General features: G+C 54.2%; 10 protein-coding genes across 10 annotated transcripts; 5 read left to right on the top strand and 5 right to left on the bottom strand.

The window, feature by feature from the left end:
• Positions 1 to 621: 621 nt before the first annotated feature.
• On the top strand, positions 622 to 1,842 carry LMH87_005536 (uncharacterized protein; the record flags this gene model as incomplete). The annotated part of the gene is made up of 2 exons (XM_056203272.1): positions 622 to 703; positions 761 to 1,842. The coding sequence occupies 2 exons, from the start codon at positions 622 to 624 to the stop codon at positions 1,840 to 1,842; spliced, it is 1,164 nt and encodes a 387-aa protein (XP_056058747.1).
• A 1,128-nt stretch (positions 1,843 to 2,970) lies between these two features.
• LMH87_005535 (uncharacterized protein) lies at positions 2,971 to 5,054 on the top strand (the record flags this gene model as incomplete). Its single annotated transcript, XM_056203271.1, has 8 exons — positions 2,971 to 3,132; positions 3,212 to 3,226; positions 3,321 to 3,516; positions 3,581 to 3,800; positions 3,853 to 4,206; positions 4,261 to 4,376; positions 4,428 to 4,685; positions 4,741 to 5,054. The coding sequence occupies 8 exons, from the start codon at positions 2,971 to 2,973 to the stop codon at positions 5,052 to 5,054; spliced, it is 1,635 nt and encodes a 544-aa protein (XP_056058746.1).
• Positions 5,055 to 5,434: 380 nt separating this feature from the next.
• LMH87_005534 (uncharacterized protein) lies at positions 5,435 to 7,529 on the bottom strand (the record flags this gene model as incomplete). Its single annotated transcript, XM_056203270.1, has 7 exons — positions 5,435 to 5,633; positions 5,713 to 6,299; positions 6,352 to 6,770; positions 6,862 to 6,984; positions 7,075 to 7,161; positions 7,213 to 7,257; positions 7,313 to 7,529. The coding sequence occupies 7 exons, from the start codon at positions 7,527 to 7,529 to the stop codon at positions 5,435 to 5,437; spliced, it is 1,677 nt and encodes a 558-aa protein (XP_056058745.1).
• Positions 7,530 to 8,164: 635 nt separating this feature from the next.
• Positions 8,165 to 9,901, top strand: LMH87_005533 (uncharacterized protein; the record flags this gene model as incomplete). The annotated part of the gene is made up of 1 exon (XM_056203269.1): positions 8,165 to 9,901. The coding sequence occupies one exon, from the start codon at positions 8,165 to 8,167 to the stop codon at positions 9,899 to 9,901; it is 1,737 nt and encodes a 578-aa protein (XP_056058744.1).
• A 285-nt stretch (positions 9,902 to 10,186) lies between these two features.
• Positions 10,187 to 10,549, bottom strand: LMH87_005532 (uncharacterized protein; the record flags this gene model as incomplete). The annotated part of the gene is made up of 2 exons (XM_056203267.1): positions 10,187 to 10,358; positions 10,425 to 10,549. The coding sequence occupies 2 exons, from the start codon at positions 10,547 to 10,549 to the stop codon at positions 10,187 to 10,189; spliced, it is 297 nt and encodes a 98-aa protein (XP_056058743.1).
• Positions 10,550 to 10,595: 46 nt separating this feature from the next.
• Positions 10,596 to 11,104, bottom strand: LMH87_005531 (uncharacterized protein; the record flags this gene model as incomplete). The annotated part of the gene is made up of 2 exons (XM_056203266.1): positions 10,596 to 10,598; positions 10,652 to 11,104. The coding sequence occupies 2 exons, from the start codon at positions 11,102 to 11,104 to the stop codon at positions 10,596 to 10,598; spliced, it is 456 nt and encodes a 151-aa protein (XP_056058742.1).
• A 1,213-nt stretch (positions 11,105 to 12,317) lies between these two features.
• Positions 12,318 to 13,317, bottom strand: LMH87_005530 (uncharacterized protein; the record flags this gene model as incomplete). Its single annotated transcript, XM_056203265.1, has 3 exons — positions 12,318 to 12,952; positions 13,001 to 13,157; positions 13,213 to 13,317. 3 exons carry the CDS (start codon positions 13,315 to 13,317, stop codon positions 12,318 to 12,320), a joined length of 897 nt encoding a protein of 298 aa, XP_056058741.1.
• An 857-nt stretch (positions 13,318 to 14,174) lies between these two features.
• LMH87_005529 (uncharacterized protein) lies at positions 14,175 to 21,821 on the top strand (the record flags this gene model as incomplete). The annotated part of the gene is made up of 8 exons (XM_056203264.1): positions 14,175 to 14,565; positions 14,617 to 15,182; positions 15,237 to 15,320; positions 15,374 to 15,497; positions 15,576 to 16,172; positions 16,233 to 20,388; positions 20,447 to 20,927; positions 20,982 to 21,821. The coding sequence occupies 8 exons, from the start codon at positions 14,175 to 14,177 to the stop codon at positions 21,819 to 21,821; spliced, it is 7,239 nt and encodes a 2,412-aa protein (XP_056058740.1).
• An 819-nt stretch (positions 21,822 to 22,640) lies between these two features.
• LMH87_005528 (uncharacterized protein) lies at positions 22,641 to 24,053 on the top strand (the record flags this gene model as incomplete). Its single annotated transcript, XM_056203263.1, has 4 exons — positions 22,641 to 22,691; positions 22,840 to 22,925; positions 22,983 to 23,642; positions 23,708 to 24,053. The coding sequence occupies 4 exons, from the start codon at positions 22,641 to 22,643 to the stop codon at positions 24,051 to 24,053; spliced, it is 1,143 nt and encodes a 380-aa protein (XP_056058739.1).
• A 321-nt stretch (positions 24,054 to 24,374) lies between these two features.
• On the bottom strand, positions 24,375 to 25,490 carry LMH87_005527 (uncharacterized protein; the record flags this gene model as incomplete). The annotated part of the gene is made up of 3 exons (XM_056203262.1): positions 24,375 to 25,269; positions 25,335 to 25,387; positions 25,464 to 25,490. The coding sequence occupies 3 exons, from the start codon at positions 25,488 to 25,490 to the stop codon at positions 24,375 to 24,377; spliced, it is 975 nt and encodes a 324-aa protein (XP_056058738.1).
• Between the last annotated feature and the right edge of the window lie 1,729 nt (positions 25,491 to 27,219).

Raw genomic sequence — 27,219 nt, 5'->3', positions numbered from 1 at the left:
AGCACGTTTAACATGGCACATGGCACCATGAGTGCCTACTCAGATGCCGTAGCTCGGAATCTAGATCGCCCCGGCCTTCGCCCTGGTTGCCGCGCTTCTTGCATCGCCGAAGCCGGCTCCGCCCCTTTCGTACGGCAGTGGCCCATCTAAGCTGAGTGAAAGCTGAGATATTTGGAGCCTCGTTGGAGGGGCATAGCACCTCTTCTCCTTTAGGTGGTGGCGCCGTTCAGCCTCCCCCGCTCAAGGGAGAAGCTGAAGAAGAGCCAAGAGAAATCATGAGTTTCGGCTTAATAATTTTTTTCATTCTGGCCTTGGTCAGACCCTTATCGTGATCTAACTACACTCCCGCGAATCCGAACACCCTGAGGGGGTGGCTTCCCGTAAAAGGCCGATATGTTGCGCCACGATTTTCGAGAAGGAAAGCCCCGTCCATTGCGCAAACAGGGCTTACTGAGGAACCCGTGCGGCCGTCGCCAACGAACCAGGCTCTTTACCTCGTACAAACGCTAGAAACATCAAGAGTCTTGTCGAGTGAACAAAGAAAGCATATCAAGTCTTTAAGCGAACAGTTTCTTTTTGGGAACCGATAGTTACCCTGTCTGCGCAAGCGAGATAGAAAGAATGGATGTCACTGTGCAGCTCCCCACTGATCCCGTCGAGCGGCGTCGCGTTCAAAACCGCATCGCCCAACGCAAGTTTCGTCGTAAGTTGCCTTGCAACCATTAGCTTTGCCCAAGGCTGACCAAGACCGTTATTCCAGACAAGCGGCTCCAGAACCAAGCTTCATCATCTACGCCAAATCGCCGTTCCTCTGCTGGCCATTCACGGCGCCCATCATCATCCAACACAGTCGAGCAAGCCACGTTTACGCCGCTCGTCTCTGGTGCACCGCCTTCGCCGAGCTTGTTCGGATGCATCGACACTAGGGTTGGTCCCGATGGACTGCCCACGACGCCGGCTACCGTGTCGATAGACGACTTTGCCTTTGACGTGTATTTTGACGGCAGCTTTGATTCGTACTATGACATTCCCAGCCTGCCTACCGAATTGCCGAGCCAGTCCTTGTCGTGCGACCAGAGCTTTTCTGCGCCGACGGTAGTGCGCACGTCGTATCCTGGCTTGCCCACACCTCAAGCTACCGTTCTAGCTTCGTATGCGTCGTCGTCGTCGTCGTCCGGTCGCTCGCATGGGACTCCTGTCGGCGAAGGATCAGCATCAGCCTCGTCTATCGACAGCGTGTCTCGCCCAGGTTCTCAGCGCAGAGCCACCTTTGACGCGCAGGCCACCAATATCGACACCAGCCCTCGGATGGAGATAGCAGGAGAAGCCCAAACTAGCGTCAGTGACGGGAACGGCGCAAAGTGTGACAAAGGGTGGATGAGCACCATTCACATTGCGGTGCAAAGCGGAAACGAGCGAATCCTCGGCATGCTGCTACGGCAGGACACTGAAGGCATCAACTGTCCAGATAGTAACGGGCGGACACCGCTTTTCCACGGAGCTATCCAGGAAAATGAGCCGGTTGTGCAGATGCTGCTGTCTCATGGTGCCCGCATCGGCTTGCTCGACAAGGAAGGCCGCTCACCACTGCACTGGGCCGTGCTATACCGTCGACTGGAGGTTCTGAGGACGCTGCTAGAGCACTGGAATAAGCACGAGAGGAATAATTTCGACATTGATGCCCACGATAATGTTGGCTGGACGCCACTACATCTCGCAGTCGAGAGACGGTTCGAAGCAGGCGTACTGCTGTTGATGCAGAACGGAGCCAACATAAAGGCCCGGGCCAAACTGTGTCCACACACCGGCAAACCGATACCATTCAACGTGGAGCCGCTTTGATCTTGAGATGCTGAGACTCGTGCCCGCTTCTGCGATGTAATCTCTTACTGTTGGGGGCGGTGGCTGGCTTTTCGCTGCTTCGGTTGCTCTTCTATTCTTGGCTTCACGTGCTGCGTTGTTTGCTTCTTGCGCTTTGGTACATTTGTGTTTTTTTTTATTGTACATAGAAGGAATTTCAGAGATAGATTTGCTGCCGCAACTATGTTATGCCCAGAGTCTCCCTGACCTTACAAAGTCCCTTACTCTACGTTTGACAGCACCAACAGGGTTCCACTCCGTGCTCCAAGGTAAGCAAGTAGAATAATTCTAATACACTGCATGCCAATGCAATGACAATCGAAGCTGCATGAGCCAATGTCAGGGACCAGAGATTGATGTAACCGAGTCAAAACAGCTCACGCGACGCCGTCATCATTTCTCTGCCAGCTGCAATACAACTTCAGCGGCGGGCGCAAGCATGCCAAATCTTGCTTGGCACTCGCTTTGCATTTCACAAGCCCAACTCTGCCTCGCTATTTTTCTGCCCGCCCGCCCTACCTTTGACGTAGCCGGTTCTCTCTCCTCATGTCCTGGACCACCACGGCCGCGCCCCCTGCATAATCGCAATTTGCGGCGCCCGATTCGCCATTCTACTTTTCAGCCATTTTCCTTGTACCATTACTCTTTGGAGTCTTTCCCAGCGGACGCCTCGTGCGAGAACCGTGCTACTTCGACCCTGGCGCGGTCCCGGTGCGGCTGATGGCTTGGCCCCCGCGCAGGCCCGCAATCGTAATGCTTACCTTGCATGACGGATCAGCCTCTATCTTATGGGCGACACAGATTGCCGGATTCTTACTCCATGGCTGCCGGGCGTAAAGCTTATTCCACTAACCGAACGGACGCGCTCTCGCTAGCTGGGGAAGAATGGCCGGGAAATGGTCTCTGCCTTTGAGCGCATGGCCTCCTGGCCGAGGCGCATGCCAGGGTAGTCACCACACCAGCTTATCAGCACCAGCACGCCCCTCTGCAACACTTGTACGATGAGACGCGGAGTTTTTGTCAAATTTTTGAGAAAAGGAGCGACTGGCAGAAAAGCTTTGGTCGCATTGCGACATTTGCAGCTAGGCTCACTAGCCTGACCAGCGCATCATGAGTGCCACCATGGTATCATCAGAGCAGCGCGTTGAGGCTGAGAAGACGGCACCTGCGAATCTTGAGGAAGCTGTGCTAGTGGAATCCAAGGAAGAAGACTATCCCCACGGCCTACAGCTCGCATTCGTGGTGCTGGGAATCTTGCTGTGCTTGTTTTTGGTAAGTCGCGATCGCCTGGTCTGCACTTTGAATTGGTGTAGAGGTGTAAGTGGCGATGCAGCTAACAGGCCGATTACAGGCAGCCCTTGATATGGTCTGTTGCCTTGAAATGCTCTAGGCAGAGGTTCCGTTCGCACCGCGGCTCCTCCTAGTCTGCTTTTCGGAGTAATGACTGACCGATCGCGCAGACCATAGTAGCCACGGCCATTCCAAAGATTACGGATGAATTTCACGCCATTGACCAGGTTGGCTGGTATGGCTCGGCATTTTTCTTGACACTGGCTGTGTTTCAATCTTTCTGGGGGAAACTATACAGATACTGCCATTTAAAATGGACATATCTTGCGGCAGGCGTTGTATTTGAGGTTGGCAGTCTGGTTTGTGGTAGGTCCAGTCGCAAATTGGACCCTGAGCACCGAAACTCTGCTAACGCGTGCCTCTCAAATAGCGACAGCGACAAACAACACGGCTCTGATTGTAGGTCGAGCTGTGACGGGCATTGGAGGTGCCGGCCTCTACTGTGGAACTTACACCATCATCGCATTCATTGTCCCGGCCGCCAAACGAGCCCGATACACTGGCCTGGTAGGCGTGTCTTATGCAGTCGCAAGTGTAGCTGGCCCATTGATTGGAGGCGTATTTACCGATAACATCAGCTGGCGATGGTGGTAAGATGTGACAACCTTTGGCTTATGTCTAGATACTAATTGGTCGGCATAGTTTCTACATTAATCTCCCCATCGGAGGCGCAAGCCTTGCCCTCATCTTGTTCTCCTTTAAACCCCCGGCCACCGCAAAACCAGTACCGGCATCGCTCAAGGAAATTATATTACAATTGGATCTCCTTGGGGTGGCGCTGGCTCTTGTCAGCATGGTGTGCTTCTTTCTTGTGACGCAGTGGGCTGGAGCCAGCCGTCCGTGGGACTCGGCGTCCGTGATTACCTGCTTAGTTGTGTCAATTGTGACGAGCTTTCTGTTCGTCGGAGTGCAAATTTGGCAGGGTGAAAGAGCGTCGCTCGTGCCGCGAATTTTGTCCAAGAGAGTTGTCTATGGGGTTGCATGCTTTGCCTTCTTGTCAGTCCTGCCGATCCGTCTTTCACTTTTTAACACTAATTGCTGTCTGTCTAGTCAAAATGGTATGAACTTCTTCTTCACCTACTACATCCCCATTTATTTTCAATCCATCGACAATTACTCGGCGGCGCAGAGCGGCATCTACAACTTGCCATTAATATTCGGAGCCTGTAAGCGTCCTGTTGCCACATATTCATCCAGTCACTAATCCGGTCAACAAGGCTTCTTTGCAATCATTTCAGGTTTTCTCATTACAATATACGGCTACTATACCGTATATATGGCCGTGGGGAGCGCAGCTTGTACGATAGCAGCTGGCTTGTTGTACACCATGGGTATGCACACTCCACTGGCTCACCCACTTGGCTACCAGATGCTTCTCGGTGCCGGACAGGGCCTCGCCATTCAGGTTCCAGTCATTGTTGCACAAGCAATATCTGCTCCGGAAGACATATCTGCCAGCACAGCCGTCATTCTGTGTAAGTTACACCGCAGCATTTTCCGAATCCCAATGCGCTGACATGCTAGTTGCAGTTTTCCAGATGACGGGGGGCGCCGTATGCATCTCCGCCGGGCAATCTGCATTTATCAATCGGCTACTATATTATCTCAAAAGCATTGCGCCTGGTATTGACGCTGCACGAATTGTCACTATTGGTGCATCAGACCTGCGAGGGCAGGTGTCCTCAGGGGACATTGATGCAGTGCTTCAAGCATATCTTGGGGCGCTGAAGGACACTTTTGCACTTGGTGTAGGATTTGCAGGCTGTGCGTTTTTGGCAAGTTGGATCGCACCGATAAGAAATCTGGCGAACGGCTCCAAAGTCAACGTCATGGCTGCTCTGTAATTAATTGACACATTGGAATTGGCAACTTAAAGGGGATGTAGCTAGAACAAGGTAGCTGTAATCATACTATTAATAGCTGAGCACATCACGGCGCTAGAGATGTGACATACGCTGCATAGACGAGCGATACACGGTCATGAATATTCAAGGATAATGAGAAAACTTATAATTAGCAACAAGAAGTTCAATTTTAAAACAAGATTGAAATCATATTCATATAAGATTTTATACTAAACTCTGTCAAGTACCACTACCCAAATTCCTATTTCCATACAAAACAACCAGTCCCATCGCACAACTTCACAGAGCTGCGCCTACCACAACGAATGCAAGTAACGTGAAAATTCTTATGGGACCATTGTCCCACCCCAATATACTCTCTAGTTTCGGATTTTAAGTCGAAGCCCGGGACTGCCAGCAGCAGGGAAGGGGATAATCATGTCGCGGACACAATCAATGTCTCGCTCACGGGTAGTCTCGTACAACTCGAGCGTAGGGCCGGCTTGGCGGCGATACAAGTCGTACTTGAGAAGGATTGTCGCCAAGATAATGGATAGCTCTTGCTTGGCAAAATTCATACTATAAAGTAATTAGCAAGCCGAGCTTTTGTTTCTCACGCAAGGGAAGGGGGGTCTCCCATATGGGAAGGCTTAGTTACCCGATGCAGTTACGAGTGCCTCTCGCAAAACCAATAAAGGCTCGATCCAGTCTCGGGTTGTCGATCCATCGCTGCGGAACAAACTTTTCCGCGTCCGCAAAGACAGCCTCATTGGTGTGCGCAATCTGTGCCGTCATGCTGTAGGTGGTGCCCGCGGGGACGACGTACGAGCGGCCGCGAGCTTTGTCCTCGTAGACGATAGGCTCGGTGGGTGAGACGCGCGGCAGACGGGCCACGACACCGGGGTGCAGACGCAGCGTCTCTTGGATGGCGGCTTGGAAGTATGGCAGGTGCTCGACCTGGGAGTACGAAGGGACGCCGCCGTCGTCGGTGGCCACGCCGGCGAGCTCCTTCTTCACCTTGGCCAGCTCGTCCGGGTGGGCGAGGAGCTGGTAGATGGCGGCGCTAAGGGTGTATGCGGTGGTGCCCTGGCCGGCAAAGACGACGAGCTGGGCCTCGTGCGCGAGGCGCGCGTTGGTCTTTTCCTCGTCGGGGAGCTTGCTGCCGAGGACACCCTCGAAGATGGTGCTCTTGATGCGTTCCGGGTTAGGAGAGCTGCGAATCTTTTCGACCTCGTCAAGCCACATCTGCGCATGTCAGTATTGGTAAAAGTCAATAAAAAAATCCTGAGAGGCATACGGTTTTCTTGTTCCACATTTCAGTAAGACCAGGAAACACGGCCTTGATGAGCCAGTCTGGCGATGTTCCGAGCAGGTAGCCCACGATGGGAAAGTGGCACATGGCGTGGTTGAAAAAGTGGAAGACGTCAGTGGCCTCAATGTACGGCGCGGCAAAGTCCTTTTCGCCGAGAAAGTTGAACGAGGTGCCAAAGGCGTACTGGGTGACAATGTCGCAGGCGCATGCTTTGAGGACGAAGTGAAACTTGAGCACCTCGCCTGTCTTGCCAGCCTCGTGCATCCGGTCTAGCAGCTTGTGCATGTCGGCCTTCATGATGGGCTCGAGGCGGCGAATGCTCGCGGTGGAGAAGAAGCCGGAGATGGTGCCCCGGCGAAGGCGATGGGTGTCATGGTCTGCGGTTCCGGCGAGAGAGTTGGGGGCTTCAAATGCGGTGTAAGTCACTTTCTCCGTGTTGTGTGTGTGTGTGTGTGTGTGTGTGTGTAGGAAGCTGCCAGGGGGTGCAGCACTTACTTCCAGTGCGACGACCTGTCATGACAGACTTATTGGTTTTGCGCTTGGCGCTCGGATAGAGAGGCTCGATAAAGTCGGGGTCATTGAAGTGCACCTCATCAGGGTTGATTCGTACAATAGGGCCTGAGGTCCACGATTAGCAGCGCAATCACTTGAAAAACAGGCTTAGACACTCAAGTGCCAAGAAAAGACTCAAAGAAGAAAACCTCGTACCATATTTCTCGTGCATCTGTTTAACTTTGCGAAAGTACTGGCCACCCAGCCAGACATCATAGTAGATCTCGTACCAATAGGTCAATGCTGCCGAAAATTAGTCGAGTGCATACTATTTCGGTGCCTTATTACTCTTACCCGCGAATTTAGGGCCAGGAATACCAGCCAAAGGGTGCAAAAACACTAAGAAAAAACATTAGTCCTTTCAATACCGCCGTGGTAAGGATTCACTGCATACATCGATGCCCTATCAAGACGGTCCAGTATGTCAAGACAGCCGTGGTGAGGAGATACACGGTAGGCCACGACAGCAACCCCTCTACACGCCACGCATTGACAGCCTCGTCTAGTCCTTGCTGCAGCGTCTGAAGAACAGGCTGGGCTGTGCTCGCGAAATTGCTTGCGGCCATGGTCTTCCACTGGCTTGGCTCCGAAGGATCCAAAAATTGTGACATGACGAAAACTTTTGTCGATGCTCAGGTGCACTTGCGTTGCACACGTTCAACTAGATGCTTCACAAGGCTTTATTGTATATCTGTGTTCAGGTGCACTAAAAAGGAAGGCGACCAGAAGCTTGGCCGCCGATTGTTTCCAGACCATAATAGGCTAGGAGCTCAGACTTCTACCGGATAGTTGTTGCACCTGCTTACTTGGGGTGTGTAAGAGGATTGGGCAATTACGTGCTCACAGCTGAAAAGCCTCGCTCGATACAACGCAGCCGGATTAGCAAGCCACAAAAGATAACATCTAGATTTCAGCCCCGGAATTACAAGATCACACGCAGCTGCGCCTGAAATTAATAATAAGATAAACATTAAATATTAGTCGCTAATGGTTCATGCATCGTCAGCAAGAAATAGCACGCCTGCCAGCCAGGGTCTGTTCAGCCGCACGGAAACTGCCCACCTTTGGATTCCGGCTTACAGCCCGGCCGGCACTCGACAGCCACGCCAGATGGCCAGATTGTGGCAGCTATCGAACAACCTACTAATGCAATACTACTTGAATATGCAGCTGAAGCCATGTAATTGGTTTCATCAATGCCAGCTTGCCCGTATCTTGAATGCACAACACATGCAAGAAGCCCACAATGTTTCGCTCTGCCGTGTCCCTTTGCCTGTTTTTGGCGCCACTAGCACTGTCTCTACCGCAGCACGCATCGAATCGCACTGACAGCCTTCTGTGCCATTACTTGCCGCAGGATTGGCAATGGCCTTCTGTCAAATCATGGAGCCGGCTCAATGTGACAGTGCAAGGCCACCTCATTGCGGGCGAGCCTCTGGCACATGTCTGTCACGGCCCAAACTACGACGCTGCGGCTTGCACCGATCTCGCCAACCAATGGACAGAGCAAGCTCCCTATTTTTCGGACCCGGTTAACGTCATGTCGCCGTTCTGGGCGAACAATACCTGTACTCCCTTTACAAGCCCTGCAGCCCCATGCCTGCTGGGCAACTATGCGTCATACGCCATCAACATCAGCAGCGCCGCTGATGTTGTCGCTGGGCTGCAGTTTGCAAAAAAGCAGAATATACGTGTGCAGGTCAAGAACACGGGACACGACTACTTGGGTCGATCTACCGGCCAGGGCTCGCTGGCACTCTGGACACACAACCTCAAGACAATCAACTTTCTCAACTACACGAGCGCTAGGTACAGCGGCCCAGCTGTCAAGCTCGGTGCAGGTGTACAGGCCTTTGAGGTGTACCCCAAAGCTGCGGCGCATGGTCTGCGGGTCGTGGGAGGCTATTGTCCGACCGTGGGAATTGCAGGCGGGTATCTCCAGGGCGCAGGACACGGTCCCCTTCTCGGCACATACGGACTTGCAGCAGACAACACGCTCGAGGTCGAAGTCGTCACAGTCGATGGCAAGCATCTAGTTGCCAGCCCAACCCGGAATTCTGATCTATTCTGGGCTCTCAACGGTGGAGGCGGCGGCAACTATGGCATTGTCCTTTCTGTGACGACGCGCGCGCATCGCGACGGGCCTGTTGCCGGAGCGTCGCTTTCAGTGAGCGCGCCGGCGAAGAACAATACAGAGGCCCACTGGAAAGTCGTCGAAGCCTGGCATCGCCATCTCCTCTACCTCGATGCGCTGCCTGGGTTCACGAGCGTCTACCACATCTCCAACACGACCTTTCAGCTCAGCCAAGCGACGTATGCGGATCATGGGCTGGCCGATATTCAAAGCGCGCTTGATCCATTTTTGAAACAAGTCAAGCAACTCGGACTCAACTACACCCTGGAGAAGAATGTCCAGCCCACCTACTACGAGCACTACGTCAGGTACAACCCCAAGCTCCCGTACGGATCGTACTTTAACAACGAAACGATCGGTGGACGCCTGATCAGCCGCGACGTCGTCAAGAGCAACCTGCCCGCTGTCATCAAGGCCCTTCGCAACATTACCAATTCTCGAGGCACCCCGTTTGTAAATGGGGTCGCTGGAAACGCAGGCCTGCGCGCGCGCGTGGGCAGGCTGCCGAGCACCAATGCAGTGCTGCCCGCCTGGCGCGACGCCCTGTACCATTTGATCATTGAAATGGTGTATCCGGGGGATGCGGCCACCGCGCAGCTCGTGTCGGTGCAGGCCGACATGAATGCCCACCAGGATGTCTTGCGTGCGGCGTCGCCCGGCGGCGGCGCATACATTAACGAGGCCACCTTTGACAATGCGCACTGGAAGGAAGACTACTTTGGGGCAAATTACGACAAGCTGTTGCAGGTGAAGAAGCGCTATGATCCTCAGTTTGTGCTCTATGGGCCAGCGTCGGTGGGGAGCGACACCTGGGTCAGAGAGGCTGATGGTAGACTGTGTAGAAAGTAGTGCTGGCAGCCCAGTTGGATCGATATTTTACTTTGTAAATCTTGAGTGGAAAAGTACATAGATGCAGAAGAGATTTTGCATAGAACCACATAGAACTACAATATAAATTTGTTGAAAATCAGTCGCACTTCTGCCCTGGGCCGCAAGACACATTAGGTGATGCAAAGAGCAGGAGGGCTTGCTATGAGTGTGATTTTGACGAGAATGGGAGCAATTGGGTAATCTTTTATTCATATTGCAGGATACTGTAGGTCTATAGTACGGAAAGCTTCTACACTGAGACATTTACCAAGGGACCTCCTCGCCAGTCCACAAAAAGAGCTTGCCGGAATGCGTCTCCTTGGTGGAAGCGTCAATGACCTTGACAACACCCTGAACGCTCTCGTCGACGGTAATGCTAGCCTGCTCGAGATTGAAGGACCGGGCGCCGCGGTTGCCCATTTCGGTCTGAACAAATCTACAAAGGGGTTATCATAATTAGCAACGCAAATTTTGCCTTGGCTTCTGCTTGCGCTAAACATACCCGGGGTCGATGGGAAACGCTGTAAGCCACGTCTCTGCGATGGCGATGGTTTTGGTGTACCAATGCTGGAGGATCTTGGTCGGGCCGTAGACGGCATTGGGGAATGGAATTGCGTTCCTAGTCATGTTAGATGAATTTTTCTGTCATCGCCGCTCTATGGGAGCAAGTTTCTTACTATTTGGATTGTTAGCAATGCTGTGTGTAGTAGCGTGTTGAAGAGTACTTGCCGTCAAAAATGCAGCGCTAGATCCAATCATGATGAGTTTGGGGCTCTTGGATGCCTTCAGTAGCGGCAAAACTGCCTGATACAGCCGCACAAAGCCAAATACATTGGTGTTGATGTGATCTTGAATGTCGGGAATCTTGGCGTCCTCGAGCTTCGGCCAGCTGGTCGCCTTGCCGGCATTGGCAATCAGAATATCAATATGATTGATGCCGCGCGACCTCAAGGTCTCGACGGCGCTGAGCGCATCATTGTCGTCTGTCGCCTCAATTTTAACTAGCTGGACCGTGGTGCCCTCGGCTGTGGGCAGCTTGAGCAGCTCCTGGGACGGGCCGTCGTCGGGGTTGCGGTTGGCGGCGATGAGGGTGTGGTTGGGCTTTGCAGCGTACAGCTCAAAGATACCACGGCCAATGCCACGGCCGGCACCAGTGACGAGGACAATAGTCGGAGAAGCCATGATGATCCCTGTTTTAGTTTCTGGGCTGAATGGTTGCGTGCAGGGCTTAGTTGATGCTGCGTGGCGCTAGATCGAGTAGTCTCGCGACGAAAGAGGCCAAGATCAATGTCGAATGTCTGAAGGGCGCTGTGATATGGCTGCTCGCACTTTCCGTTTTAGCTACGATGGTGCTTGCTACATTACTAATTGTCGCGCCAGGAAATCGTAGTCAAAGCACAGGTTCATGCAGGCTCGGCCAGCTACACGATCGAATGAATTGCTTATTGCCATCTTGCCATTCTCGGAAATGTCATAGAATAAGCTTAGCGTGATCGGTGGATCTCGCTGCCGATGACCGTTGTAAGCGATCTTACGCTTGGCCAATCAGGGTGCTCAGGAGTAATACATGCATGGTAAGCAATTGCCTGATGAAGGTCAGGCAGGCTAGCCGAGTTATGTGCACAAAGAACCCTGAAGGATCATGACGGAGGTCCCTGACAGAGGGACGGAGGGCCAATTGCCAGCCTGCAAGTCGCGCAATAGCGGAGATAGTAATACAAAGCTCTACATGTAACAAATGTTATGAGGTAGGCAGAGCGGTATCCATCTCAAATAACATGTCAGAATTCGAAAATCGGAACAGAGTTCTGCCGTTTAGGTCTTTTACCGAACCGAGTGTATTTCTGCAGTGAACGGCTCGCCGGAGAAGGGAGTAGTGATTGTCCTGGTGGCTGTCATACACGGTCGCATCGTGGACCATTAGCGTTAGTAGGCGTATTAGCTAGCTGTTCTGCTATGGGCGAACTGCTTCAATTTCTAAGCAAACTACACAAATTTAATGTCTCAATTAAAAGAATTGGAAATCAAAATGGCCTCCAATCCCTTGGTCCTTGAGTGAAATGACCGCGGTCGAAAGCCTACGAGGAGCCTCTTCCACCTGCCGCCTAGTGTAATGTCCTGGTCGGAACACAATAGAGTCAATCAGAAAAGACAATATAGGCAAAACTTGAAACAAGTAATAAGAGGTAGCATCGTGCTTTCCATAAAGTCATGAAGCCATCCATTCGTCTATTCTAATTCCGCCTACCCTATACAGCCTTGCTAGGTACATCATGTCATTTTAGCTGACTCTTGCGTAGCACGCTGGAGTCAATGCGCCAGAATCTCCGGAGCATGCACATGCGTACTTTCGATTGCACTTCCTTCTCAGCTCGCCAACAAGCTACCGACTAGTCTAGTTCGATATGCTACTACGTATGAAGTCTGTCATGGCCTGAACCACTTCGACCGAGCCTTCACCGCTGAGCACGGTGAGATGGCCCTTGCCCTTAGCCTCCAGAAACGTCTTTGTCTGCGGAAACAGTTCAAACGCAGCCTTTTGCTCCGCGGGTGGCGACATTGTGTCCAGCTCCGGTGTCACCATCATGAGCGGCGTCTTGTCCACGAGCTTCAGAATCTCCTTGGGCTGCCACATGGCCAGCTTCTGATATGTCTGCAGCGCAATCTTGTTCCGAAAGTTGGGAGCGCCGCGGTCGATGACGGCGCCCATGAACCCGTACGCCTCTATGCCTCCGGGCCCGCCCGAGCCCGCCATGCCAATCGGGTTCTCGCCTTTGCTGTTGAACGGCGGCAGCATGAACGGCTCATTCCCGCGCAGCTGCGACTGGCGATCGCGCATCAATTGTGCAAAGGCTTTGTCGCGCTTCTCGGCTTGGTAAAAGCTCAAAATTGGACAGACCATAACAAGAGCTTTGACTCGGCGGTCTACAGCGGCGGCGCAGGCGCTGACGGTGCCGCCAAACGACATGCCCCAGAGGACGATCTTGGACGAGTCGACGCTTGGCTGCGACGAAATGTGGGTGACAATGTCTAAAAGATATCAGTATGGAAAGTAGAGATTTCTCATGGAAAATTTACCTGCGAGATCTTCCGCCTGTTGAAGAGGATCAATGAGGTTCTTCGGAGTGCCATCGCTGTCGCCAATGCTGCGTGGATCGTAAATGTAAGTATTGAAGCCTTGAGACTGAAATGTTTCCGCTATGTCAGGTAGCAGCATCTCTTTGACGCAATTGAACTAGCAACTCGGAGTTAGCAAGTGGGAGTCTAGCCAACCTTCCTGTTCTGCATACCCCAGGGGTCATGATGATCGCGGGCCCTTTGCCGTCAACTCCATAGAATCTGCCTCTGATGACAACACCATCAATGGTTTTGCATTCCACAACCTGAAATGACATGATCGCAAAGGCTTTACGAAAGAATGAGTGAGCTCTAGCGAGAAGAACAAAAGTGTAAACTTGAGTTTGAGTTACGCTTGCTGAAGATTTTCTGGCTGTCAAGCAAATCGTACGTCGTGTACTCTTCCCATGCATATGCCACTTGTGAGAAAGCGCCAGCCTTGTCATTGGCCAATCTCCAATCGTGCGGCTGACAACTGCCGGCGCAGAGTTCCCCCGATTTGGATATAAATACTCCGTATTTGACCTCGAGTAGTAATGAGGCTGAAAGCGGATCCACAGATAAAATAACATGCTGACCACAATGCTTCTGACCTTGCAGGAGCACGCATAAGGCTCGCAGCTTGACAGCCGAGAAAGTGGCGCAAGAGTATCGAACCGTTCCCGTCATTATAACGGATTGGGAAAGAGATGAGCTTGGCAGTATCGCGAAACTAGACGCCACTTTGAGAGAAAGACATACGTGGTTATCATGTCAGACCTGCACGTCTTGCGCAACCCTGACGAGGCTGGACAGCTGAGCGCTCGGAACCTCAGCTACGAGTAATTGCTTGTGACGTTCCAGAAGTTTTCCCCTGCCTCGGCGGCTCGACTAATAATAAGCGCAAGAAAATGTGGCTTGTTTGGGTGTAACGAAGCCGGCAGGCATCTCTGATAGAAGCAGTCGACCAGGATAGTGTCAGTTGAAGGCTACTACATGGACAGGAATAAAAAGAATGGCCCTTCATATCTTGCAAAAAGAAGTATTCCTTCCCTGTATAGTCTTGCTTCTTCTTTTTTTTCAACATAAATTATAGAGCCACCCCACATTACGCCTCTCTAGACTTGTCGCGTCTCTATATACTCTTGTTTATACCATGTCGAGTCCAGAACCCATTGCCATCATTGGCTTCTCCTGCCGCCTTCCCGGTGGCAACTCCAATCCTCGCAAGCTTTGGGACTTTCTTGAGCGAGGCGGTATTGCGTCAAACAAGGTCCCCAAGAACCGCTTCAACATTGATGCCCACTGGGATGGGTCACACAAGCCCAGGACCATGCGCCCGCTTGGCGGCATGTTCCTAGAAGACCACGATCCCGCCGACTTTGATGCGTCCTTCTTTGAGATTTCCAAGACGGATGCCATTGCCATGGATCCCAATCAGAGACAGATGCTCGAAGTAGTATTTGAAGGATTAGAAAATGCGGGCGTACCCCTCGAGAAACTAGATGGCGCTCCCGTGGGATGCTTTGTTGGCTCTTTCGCATCAGGTGTGTATCTTTCCAAACATGGACTTGTTTCATGCTAATTGAGAATTGCAGACTATGGCGACATGCAAGGCCGAGATCCAGACGACCGCCCGGCCAACATCACCGTTGGTGTCGGCCGCGCCATCCTGGCCAACCGCCTCAGTCATTTCTTAAACATCAAAGGTCCCAGTATGACGATAGATACGGCCTGCTCAGGCTCCCTCGCTGGCCTGGACGTGGCCTGCCGATACTTGAAGACCGGTGAGATTGATGCTGCTATTATTGCGGCGAGCAATCTCTACCTCAACCCAGAACACGTCATGGATATTGGCGCAGTGGGAAACGCACATTCTCCCACAGGTCTCTGCCACACCTTTGACATCTCGGCCGACGGATACGTCAAGGCTGAAGCTGTCAGCTCCATCATAATCAAGCGCCTATCTGATGCCATTCGAGACGGCGACCCTGTGCGAGCAGTCATTCGCGGCTCGTCTACAAATAGTGATGGCCGCACGCCAGGTATTGCGAGCCCTAGCGCCGAAGCACAGGCGGTTGCCATTCGCGCGGCGTACGCGAATGCCGGCATCACCAACTTGAATGACACAGCCTATCTGGAATGCCACGGAACAGGAACACAGGCAAGTCGGGTGTGAAACTGCTGCTCAATGTCCAACTGCTGACGAGAATCTCAGGCCGGCGATCCCACCGAAGTTAGAGGCGCCGCGTCAGTCTTTGCTGCTTCTCGCCCGGATGATAAGCCTCTTATTATCGGTTCAGTACGTACTTTCCACACCAGGGATCACAACGACACAAGCGCTAACTATTGCAGATCAAAAGTAACCTGGGCCATGCAGAGCCGGCAGCAGGCAATTCCGGCTTGATCAAGGCGGTGCTGGCGATTGAAAATGGCCGCATTCCTGGCAACCCAACTTTTGAGAACCCTTCTCCCAAGAGTAAGCATCCAACCAGCAGAAGGTTTTCTCTCGGGAACTTTACAAAAATTATGAATGATTAAACTGACATCCTCACAGTCGATTTCGCCGGATGGAAGGTCCAAGCCAGTCGCTACACAATGCCTTGGCCCAATGCCGCTCTCCGACGTGCCAGTGTCAACTCGTTTGGTTACGGAGGCTCCAACGTCCATGTTGTAATTGAGCAACCTGCTTTAGAGTACAAGCCCCGCCATGTATCTTCTTATCTCTCGGAAGACGCAGAGCTAGATTTCGATGACGAGCTGGACGACGGCCGCCTCCACACTCTGGTTCTGTCCGCCAACGACGAGGCGTCCCTACGATCCAATATCCGTGCCCTTTCCAACCACCTCATCAACCCTCGCGTGAAGGTCAGCCTCCCTGACTTGGCTTACACGCTTGGCGAGAAGCGCTCCGCATTTTTCCACAGGGCGTTTCTCTCCACAAACACGACAGACTTGGACGAGAATGCGTTCGTCTTGGGCAAGCAGCAGTCTGAGAAGCCGCGCATTGGCTTCGTCTTCACCGGACAGGGAGCGCAGTGGCCGCAGATGGGCAAAGAGCTGCTGGAATTGTTTCCGTGGACGCGCAATATTCTGGAAGAGCTTGATGCAGTTTTGCAACAGCTTCCAAGCCCCCCTGCTTGGTCACTGATTGGTAAGGGTCCTCTTTCTTTTACTGGGATTTCTGAAGCACTTTACTAACGGATGTGCACAGACGAGTTGACACAAGCTCGCGCTGCGGAACACCTTCGACAGCCAGAGTTCTCTCAGCCTCTCGTGACTGCTCTTCAGCTCTGCATCCTGGCTGTTCTGGAGTCGTGGGGTGTCTCTCCCCAGAGCGTCATTGGCCACTCGTCGGGCGAAATTGCAGCTGCTCATGCTGCCGGCTTCCTCAGTCGCGCAGATGCCATCGTCGCCGCTTTCTATCGCGGCCGTGCTGCGGTCAACCGCAAAACTGACGTTGCCCAGAACGTCGGCATGCTTGCAGTCGGCCTTGGAGGAGACGCAGTCCGGCCGTACTTGGAAGCACACGTGGGTGATGCTTGGGTAGCGTGCTACAATAGTCCCGGAAGCGTCACAATCTCGGGCAAAGTTGAAGCCCTCGAATCGCTCGCGCAGAGCCTCAAGAACGATTCACATTTTGCTAGGCTGCTTCAGGTCGATCTGGCGTACCACTCAGAGCTAATGGGTGTTATTGGCGAAGAATATGAGACCCTTCTGCGAGGAAGCAGCTTCAGCTCTTCCGAGGGCCACAGCCACGTCTCCATGTTCTCTTCCGTCACTGGGAAGAAAAAGACGGACGCCGCGGATGCTCTCTACTGGAAGACTAACATGGTATCTCCGGTGCAGTTTAGCGAAGCCGCTCAGGAAATGCTTACTTCCCCCAGTGGCCCGACGGTGCTGGTCGAAATCGGTCCGTCTGGCGCTCTGGCCGGTCCCATCTCTCAGATCAAAAAGGCCCTTGAGAAACAAGACAGTGATGTGGGCTACATCCCTGCCTGGTCTCGCGGAAACGGTGCTGGCAAGGCACTGTTCGACGCCGCCGGCCGCCTCTTCGTGGCCGGGTACCCAGTCGACCTGGCCAAGGTCAACGAGTACCAGCAGCCATCCACCATTGTCGACCTGCCCAACTATTCCTGGAACCACTCCATCAAATACTGGCACGAGAACGCCGCGAGCAAGGACTGGCGGTTCAAAAAGTACACGTCGCACGACCTGCTCGGCAGCAAAGTCCTCGCCACCTCGTGGCAGGCGCCGAGCTGGAGGGCGCACCTCAACCTGGACAATGTGCCCTGGCTCAAGGACCACAAGATGGGCGCCGACGTCCTCGTCCCGGGCTCAGGCTTCATCTCCATGGCCCTCGAGGCCATCTGGCAGAAGCACAAGGCTGTGGAGCCGGCTGCTGCAGACGTCGCTGCCATCAATGACCTGGCCTACCGATTCCGCAACGTCAAGTTTGAAAAGGCTCTGGTTCTCGAGGAGGGCAAAGATACCGAGGTTCTGCTGTGGCTGAACCAACAGCCAGGTAGCAAAGCTTGGCACGAATTTGTCATTTCCTCGACAACGGCAGACGACTTTCGCATTGACCATTGCTCTGGTCTGGTCCGGGTGCAAGACGAAGTGTCCGACTCTATTCCTGAAGGCCAGAATGGCGAGCTCGCTCATCCTACCTCTGGGCACTTATGGTACAAGGCACAGTCGGAGATTGGTTACGGATTCGGGCCTTCGTTCCAGAAGCTCAAGCAGGTCGAGTCTCTCAGCGGTAGTCGCAAAGGCCGTGCCATTGTCGCTCTGGAGCCACCGGCTTCGAAATGGAATCCTCAGTCTTACTATCCCATCCACCCAGCGTCGCTTGACGGCTGTTTCCAAACAGTCACACCATCACTGTGGTCGGGCGAGCGAAGCTCAATCAACGCAGTTGTCGTGCCGTCGGTGCTGGACGATCTCGTCATCAACAAGGTGCCCCGCGATCTCCAGAACGGCTTGTCGCTAGCCAACTCTGAGTACTCTGGACGTGGTCGTCTTTCCGAGGCCAAGAGCTACCAGTCCAACTGTACGGTGTATGACCCACAGACTGGCAAGCTCATCGCTCGCATGTCTGGTCTTCACTTTGCCGAGCTAAACACCGATGCCAAGGTCGATCCGCACACCTTTGATGAGATTTCCTGGAAGCCCGACATCAGCCTCCTCTCGGGCCAGCAGCTTTCCGCTCAGCTACTGGGACTCGAAGCCGTGGAAGGTATCAATACCACCATTGATCTCGTCGCACACAAGACTCCTGCTCTCAAGGTTCTCGAGATTAACCTCGATGCCACTGATGCATCGTCGCTCTGGTTCGATGCAGAGCAGGAATCTTTCTCTGCGCGCTCTGCTTATGCAGAGTATGCCGTGGCCACGGTCGGTGGACCTAGCCTTGTTGACCTTCAGACAAGGTACGAGGGCAAGAGAAACACTTCGTTCTTTCTCTTGAGCGAAACCAAGGAGAATCTTGGCCTGGATCCAGCTGCTTACGGTCTGATTATTGTCAAGATTGGGGAAAATAACTCGGGCAATCTTCTACAATCAATCGAGTCGCTGTTGTCTCAGAGCGGTGCTTACACTCTTAGCGTCCAGGGCAATATTTCTGACTCGCCGGGTGCAACGTCATCTTCCGAGTCTGGTTCGATTCCATCCGCGGCTACTCGGTCGCCAGAGATCCTGGAGACGCCGCATGCAACCGCTACTCTTGGGCACAGCATCAATACCTCCGTTTCCGAGAGCCCACTACCAGGGCAGGATACCAACGCCGGGATCAAGGGTCTCGCGCTCGACATTGCTCTTCAAGAGAAATTTTCCATATCTACCAGCAAGATATACACCGCTTCTGAGCTTCCAGGACTTGGGTCTCCCGTCGAGATTGCCTCTACCGATAGTGTTGTCGCGCATTTGTACACTCCGAGCATCGTCGAAGCGGAGGGCGCCACCCAAAAGCTGTCGATTGTCAGCTTCTCTGAGAAGGCTTCGATACTCGATACCAGCCTTGCAGCCTCTCTGCAGGCTTCTGGGTGGACCATCACAAACCATGGGCTTCCTCTCAGCAAACCTGTCGACGGCAGCATTGTGCTTGTTCTCGACGAGCTCCAATCGCCTCTTCTGAGAGACATCTCGCAAGAACAGTGGACGTCCCTGCAAACACTCGTCAGCTATGGCAATCCCATCCTCTGGCTGACTCAGGGTGCGCAGTTGAATGTGACAAACCCTGATACTGCCCTTGCTCCTGGACTATTCCGCGTCATTCGTATGGAAGACCAGAGCGCCCAACTCACCACCTTGGATGTCGAGTCCGCTGCTGGCCCGGCCACGGATGCGGCCATTACGCACATTCTGAGCCGGCTGCGCCAGCCGCGCTCAAAGGAATTCGTTGAAACCGAATTTGCAGAGAGAAGCGGCATCATTCACGTTCACCGCGTCGTCCCCGATGTCGCGGTCAACAAGTTCAAGTCTGTTGAGAAACTTGGCGCTGAGCTGGTCGTTCAGGACCTTCATGCTACCGATGCCGAGGTGTCGCTCCGAGCTGAGCGCATGGGCACCTTTGATGCTTTGGCTTGGGCCGAGACTTCTGCTGACCCAGTGCCGGTGGAAGAGGGACGCATCGAGGTCGAGGTTGTCGCCGCCGGTGTCAACTTTAAAGATGTGGCCGTCACTATGGGCATTGTTCCCGAGAACGAATACACGCTTGGCTATGAGGCTTCGGGTGTCGTGAAGCGACTCGGCCCTGGCGTGACCAAGTTCAAAGTTGGCGATCGCGTCTGCTTCCTGAACAACGGCAGCTACGCCAACCGCCTGCAGGTGCCCTTCCAGCGCGCGCACGTCTTCCCAGACAACATGAGCTTTGAAGAGGCGGCTACCATCCCGTCCGTCTATCTCGCGTCCATCTACTCGCTGTACCACCTCGGCAACCTGCGATCGGGCCAGACCGTATTGATCCACTCCGCCACGGGCGGTGTTGGCATCTCTGCCATTCAGCTCGCCGAGCACAGGGGTGCCGAGGTCTTTGTCACAGCTGGCACAGACGAGAAGCGAGAGTTTCTGGCCAAGAATTATGGTATCGCTAGAGATCACATCTTTTCCTCGCGCAACACAGACTTTGCGGCGGGCATCAAGAAGTTGACGGGCGGCCGCGGCGTGGATGTGGTCCTCAACTCGCTGACTGGCGAGATTCTGGACGAGTCCTGGCGCATCACTGCTGACGGTGGCACATTTGTCGAGATTGGCAAGAAGGATATTGTTGATCGCAACTCGCTCTCCATGGAGCCGTTTGATCGCAATTGCTCGTTCCGCGCCATGGACTTTTCCTACACCAAGGATATCTCTCTCCCATTGATCGAAAAGTAAGTCCCATCATGGATTCTCGTCTTGTGCAGAACGTTGGTACTAATTAATACTCAGGCTACTCGACGAAATCTTTGAGCTGGTAAACGCGGGTCGTGTCAAGCCCATCCAGCCCATTACCACCTTTGGCTTTGACGACATCCCATCTGCTCTGGCTCATATTCGCAGCGGTCGGCACATTGGTAAGGTGGTCATCTCTAGCGGACAGCATGTCCCCGTCGAGGTCCCTATTCGACCCGCCGTACGGAAGCTTGCTCTCGACCCGGCGGCCTCGTACTTGATTGTCGGTGGCCTCAAGGGTCTCTGCGGCAACTTGGCCATTCACATGGCCAAGACTGGGGCACGCCGCATCATTGTCTGCTCCAGAAGCGGACTGCAGGATGCTGCCTCACAAAAGACTGTGGCAAACTGCGCCGCTTATGGCTGTGAGATTGTCGAGGCAAAGGGTGATGTTGCAGACGAAACCTTTGTCCGCAAGATTTTCCAGGAGGCTTCTCCGACCATTTCAGGTGTCATCCAGGGTGCCATGATTCTCAGGGTGAGTTGTGCCACTACACAGGTTGTCGTATGCCTTGCTAACTCGACATGTCAGGATAAACCATATGAGACTATGACGTTTGAGGAGTACCACGCCGCGATCCACGCCAAGATCCAAGGCACCTGGGCGCTTCACCGGGCGTCTCTCGACCAGCCCAAAAACCTCGACTTCTTCACCCTGCTCTCCAGCATCTCCGGCATCGTCGGCAAAAAGGGCCAGTCCAACTACTCCGCCGCCAACACCTTTCTCGACTCCTTTGCCTACTACCGCCAGTCGCTGGGCCTGCAGGCCAACGCCGTCGATCTGGGTCTGATTGAGGACGTCGGCTACGTCGCCGAGCAGGGCGGCATGGACAGCCACTTTGACAAGCGCCAGTGGACGCCCATCCTGGAGGGCACGCTGCGCAGCATCCTCGACTACTCGATCCTGCAGCAGACGGGTCGGCCCCTCAACCCCATCAGCGCGCCGCAGCTGGTGACCGGCATCGGCTACCCGCTGCCCGACGACTCGGACCTCAAGAGGGAGGCGCGCTTCAGCTACCTCTTCAGCCAGGCCGGCGGCGCCGACGGCGCAGGCAAGGAGGGCGGCAGCAAGGGCGACCAGGACATTCGCGCGCTGAAGCTGATGCACCAGTCCGGGGCGACGGGCGCGCCGCTCGTGAAGCTCGCGACGAAGCTCCTGTCGACGCAGATTACAAAGATTCTGCGCCTCGAGACGGAGCTCGAGCCGGCCAAGTCCCTCATGGCGTATGGTGTAGACTCGCTCGCTGCGGTGGAGCTGAGGAATTGGGTGCGCTCGGAGCTGGGCGCGGAGCTGTCGACGCTGGACATTACCAATGCCAGCTCCTTGATTGCGCTGTGTGAGAAGCTTGTGCTGAAGCTGCCGGCAGCTTAGTTTATTTTTGTTTATTTTTCGTGATGGAACTAGGAGAGGAACCGCAGGACACGTTCCGCTAGCTCTTACTATACTGTTGCTTTTGTCTGGTGTCTTTACTATCTTCTCGTATGTAGCTCAGGAATTGTATAGACTCAATAGATTGTTACACCAGGCTCGTCGCTACTGCGTGCAAGATTCCGCGCTAGAGCTCAGCTCTGGGGTTGAAATCTCCAACACCAGCTTACTTCCGTCTGAGTTGCGACAGTCGGCGGGTTGCAACTACAAAAGACAGGCCTCAATCTTGCCTATTTTTGGATTCAACCAAAACTGCATTTCTCCAAGATGCTATACCTCTCTCCTCGGCCTCGCATTATGTAATAAAAAAAACTCGGTAAATCTGAACGAGAGTCTCAGGGCTGCCGCACGGAGTACCTCCCGCCGTGTCACGAAAATTCCGGGGCGCGCTCCCCGCAAAATGAGTGGACACGGCGGCACGCCGAGAGCGCTCTCGCTCCTGCTCACCCCCAAATCATCGTCATAACCGGCCACCTCCGGCTCTTCCACACTCCACGCGCCCACAGCCCAGACATTCAAAAAAGCCCGCTTCCCCAGACTCTCTCGCCTTCTTTCTTCCTCCCTTCTTCTTCTCTCTTTTTTCCTCACAGGTTCTTCTCAGGACTGGGTTGTTATCCAAACTTAGATACTGCGTGAGGTGTAAAATTGACAAGAGGTTAAAACGGCAAAACGTACTCCGTATTTTTCGGCGTATTTCGGCCCAACCGTAACCAACAACCTATTTCCGCTTCCCTCCATTAAATTCAAAAACATCTTGTCGCAATGACGGTGGAGCAAGTTCCTCTCTGGCTGGATTGCGATCCGGGACACGATGTAAGCACATCTCATTTCCCTCACTCCGGCCCGTCACCGACGCGCCGGCCGTTCGGCGGTCCGGGATGCAACCTCGGCCGAAGATCCCCAGAACGCCACCGTCCAATCCACTTTCCGCGACAACGCTGACAGTTGAGTTTCTGTATAGGACGTCTTTGCCATCTTGCTGGCCGCCTACCACCCCAGGCTCAAGCTCCTCGGCATCTCCTCCGTCTTTGGCAATGCCCCGGTAGAGTAAGCCTCAACCTCTCCTGTGTCTCTGCATACTATACTCACGCTCCACTCCCTCAGAAACACCACTCAGAATGCGGCCTCGGTCCTCACAGCCATCGGCAAGTCGCACGAGATCCCGCTGCACGTCGGCCTCAACAAGGCCCTCGAGCGGCCGGCCATCCACGCGCCCGACATCCACGGCGAGTCGGGCCTCGACGGCACCGCCCTGCTGCCGACGCCCACCGTCGCGCCCTCGCCCGTCCCGGCCATTGACGCCATGGCCGCCGCCCTGCGCGCGCAGCCGCCCAACACCGCCTGGCTCGTGGCCACGGGCTCGCTGACCAACGTCGGCGCCCTCTTCCGCGCGCACCCGGACCTGGCGGCGCACATCAAGGGCCTCAGCCTCATGGGCGGCTCCTTTGGCGACAACTTTTCCGCCGCGCCGCTCGGCAAGGTCGACGGCCGCGAGCGCATCGGCAACATCACCCCGTTTGCGGAATTCAACATCATCATCGACCCCGAGGCCGCTGCCGAGGTCTTTGGCAACCCGGTCCTCGCGGCCAAGACGACGGTCGTGCCGCTGGACCTGAGCCACCAGGTGCTGGCGACGTCGGGCGTGCGGGACATGCTGCTGCACGGCAGAGGAGGAGCCAAGACGGCGGGCGATGCGAATGAGGGCAAGACGACGCTGCGGACCATGCTGGTCGAGCTTCTCTACTTTTTCTCCAAGACATATGCGTAAGCCTTGCGTCCTCCCACGCTTCGGATTTCTTTGGCCTCGCGTACTGACAGCTCTGAAACAGCGACATCTTTGGCATCACAGAGGGCCCCCCGCTGCACGATCCCCTCGCCGTCGCCGCCGTGCTCACCGGCACGCCCGACGAAATCGCCTTTCACGATTGGGATGCTGAGCGCAGCGAATCCCCGCGGTACGATGAGCGCTTTGGCGTCTCCGTCGTGACTGCCGGCGTCTTTGAGGACGCCAGGGACGGCAAGGTTGAGACGGGCCGCACCGTCGGCGCGCTGCTGCCGCGCGGCCAGGCCGGCGTGCGCATACCGCGCTCCATGGACGTGGCCAAGTTCTGGGATGTCATTGAGGATTGCGTGGAGCGCGCCGATGCCGTCAACGCGGCCAACGGGCGGACATGAAGAGACAGATATTTTGGTCCCTGAGGAAACCATAATCAAACGTAGAACATATGGGTAACCAATGGCGAAAAGGTATTCACGAACATACATCACATAGAATACTGAAACGAAAATAAACCAGTAAAAAAGTCTCATTGTTACCAAACGCCGTATTCTATCGTTTTCGCTTTCGCTAGTGTGGTCTATCCAGCCTGTCCAGTACTCCGGTGAAAAGAATTCAAGACTAAATGGAAAGAAGTCGCAGAGCCTGCGATGATCGAGTGCCTGGAAAGAAGCGAAATAATGTATGCCAAAGTATTAAAATCTCGTAAGTGGTTCAGGTCAAATAAATGCGTCGTGCTGTCGCTCCTCGGAGTGTATCATGAACTGCAACGCTCGCTCGTATGTCCACACAGTAACGGCGCTGCCAGGCGCCGCCTTGATGAGGCTGATGGGAAGCCCCTTGTACATACCACGGAAGCCCTCGCGCGTGATTATGGTACGCAGGGCGCCCAGAGTCGTTTTATATTCGGGAATGTCACTGTAGACGTAGCGCGTCCGCGTAGGGCCCTGCACCTGGATGCGCTTGCGCACCAGGTCCAGAGGGAACACGGCCGTCTTGGCAATGATACTACCAGCAACACCGGCCGTGGCATCACCCGTGCCCCATGGAAGCTGCATGTCGGCGATGCGCACCTTGAGTGCCTCGTACGTCACGAAGAAGATGCCCATGTACGGTACGATTTGCGCAAGCGTGGGCGCGATGCCGCGGAAGAAGCCGCGGGGGCCCTCATCCTTGTATATCGACCCGATGGCGCCGAACAGGCCGCGGTAGACCTTGTCGGTGCCCTGGGCGGCGAAGCGCGTGCGCAGCAGATCGAGTGGGTAGGTCATGACGGTGGCGGCGGCGCCGGCGGTGGCGCCCGAGATGAAGCTCTCGGCGGCGTCGGGCAGCTTGATGGGCAGCTTGGTCTGCAGGAAGAGCGTGACGGAGCGGTAGGCGGTAAACTGCGAGGCGGCGTAGCAGACGTACATCAGCTCGGCGGGCACATTGCCCTTCCAAAAGGCTGTGATGCCCTCATGGCGGAGGATATGACGTAGTGTGGCGTAGGTCCCTTGGTATGCGCCTTGTGGGGAGGCGAGGGCGACAGGCGTGCCGGCGGCGCGCAACTTTTGAATTGGTCGTGGCTGGAGTTGGAGACGGATTTTTATTACGTCGAGCGGCGCGATGATGAATCTGCAGAGAAGTGTTGTTAGCAGCGTGGTAGGGGGGAGGCTTGGGATGCTGCGTCGGGCCCGTACCTGGAGACTAGTCCTGCTATGGCTCCAGCCGAAATAACCTGGACTCGTGTGCCCTAGAGGGAAGAAGTCAGTACAGGTCGGGGAGATGCTTGATGGCAGTGCGGCCGGCGTCGCCCGTGGTTGCCGTACCTCATCTTTTAATCGTCCAGTCGGCATCAATGTAGAATCGCGGCGGCCCTAGAGGGCTGCGGCGGAGGCGGGAGATGTATGCACTGGTTTGGTCCGCGTCTTCCTTCCTTGCCGATTCGGGTCTGGTGTACGCAAGGGGATGAGATGTGCAAACTTGGGCGTAGATGGTCGGTGGAAGTTGCTAATGTTGAATTTGAAAGCTGTTTGACAGATGAGATAATGGAAACCGCCTGGTCCCACCGAAAAAAATAAAGGACCCAGACGTTGGGGAGCACAAAGGAGTGGAGTCCGTGTCGGTGGCGGGGCCGGGCCGTTGATTATTTATACAATTTGGAAGAGACATGGAATGCGAAACGCGCTGTGATGATTCAGAACCATATTAGACAATATCCTGGGCAGCAATGTTGACTCTTGGATTTTCCAGAAATTTGCGTTTCTGTGCCGGCTGTCGACACGGTTCAAGGACATGGCTAGTTCTATGCCGGCTCGCGGCGCCAGATACCGAACTACATAAATCTTCCTAATTGGTTGCGTCGTCGGCTGCTTCGCAGCCGTAATGCACATCGGTTGCGCGGGGGGTGCGGCAGGCGCACAACCACATTCTTGTGTTGAGGCAATATACTATCAAATAAATGATACACTTCAACAATAACAGCCCCCATGGTCTAGGTGGCGTCTAGCCCCCTTGATATCGGCGCCCTCGCGCTGCCTCTGCCTACATTTCTGCCCGGTGAAAAATGGACATGAAGAGGGCATGCAATCTTGGTCAGGCTGCTCGCATTCGGGCTTATGCTTGCACGTTCGCACGATTTGCCGTCCAGCTACGACCATGCAGCGCTGCACGGCTGCACCTGTGCTTTGCTCTGCGTGGTCGATCCAGCACCCGCTCCGAGGCCTGGCTGTAGACATGCACCCCAGCGGTGCTCGCGGGCCACCTTAGCTGGCTTCTTGTTCACGGCATTTGGAGGCCTACGAGTGAGGCGACTGGCAGGATCTTAGGCAGAAGCAAGCCCGTCGGCATGCCTACCGATGCACAGCCATTAAAGATTGAATAATTGATGCCTGACATTCGGTGGGCAGTGCCAAAGGCTTTTACAGCGCGCGCTTCAGCGCTATAAGTCGCGAAAGTGCAGAAATAGCAGAAAGAGAGGACCCCACTTATTCCACTGGGATCCACATATTGGGCAAAATTCCACCACTGCCTGCAATTTCAATTGCACACAGCATTTTACAAAGGAAAATGAAGCAAACAGCAAAACAGCAAAACGCGATAAAAAGACTTATAAAAAGCACAAAAAAAGAAAAAATGCCCTCAGGGAGGATCGAACTCCCGATTTAATATTATTAACAATAATAATTGTTCCAGAGTATTAAAAGACAGCAATGGTAGTGGATCTGATGGGGAATATTCAAAACCATGTGGTGCCTGCAAAGAAAGTGCTCCTGAATCATGAATACGGATGTGCAGCCAATGACAGCTTTTATGTAAGAGAAGGCGAAGAAAAGGATTCTGGTTCGCTGGTGCCAGTTGCTGGCGGGTGCCACCCTAGCAGGCCTGTGGGTGGCGTCAGTGCAGGCAGGGAAGAGAAGAATCAGCACAATATGGGCATTTGTTAGGCGGAGTGACGCGTGTAAAAAGATAACACGAATGGAACCGCTGTTCGTTGGCTCCTGCGAACAGAACCACTGGAGGGACAATTTGGAGAATTGCAAGACGGGATGCATCACTCTAAAGCTCCCAGCAAATTATGCATCG

This window comes from Akanthomyces muscarius, chromosome 1 (genome assembly GCF_028009165.1).
Source record: "Akanthomyces muscarius strain Ve6 chromosome 1, whole genome shotgun sequence".
NCBI classification, from domain to species: domain Eukaryota; kingdom Fungi; phylum Ascomycota; class Sordariomycetes; order Hypocreales; family Cordycipitaceae; genus Akanthomyces; species Akanthomyces muscarius.
This window is presented reverse-complemented; position numbering and strand designations above follow the sequence as displayed.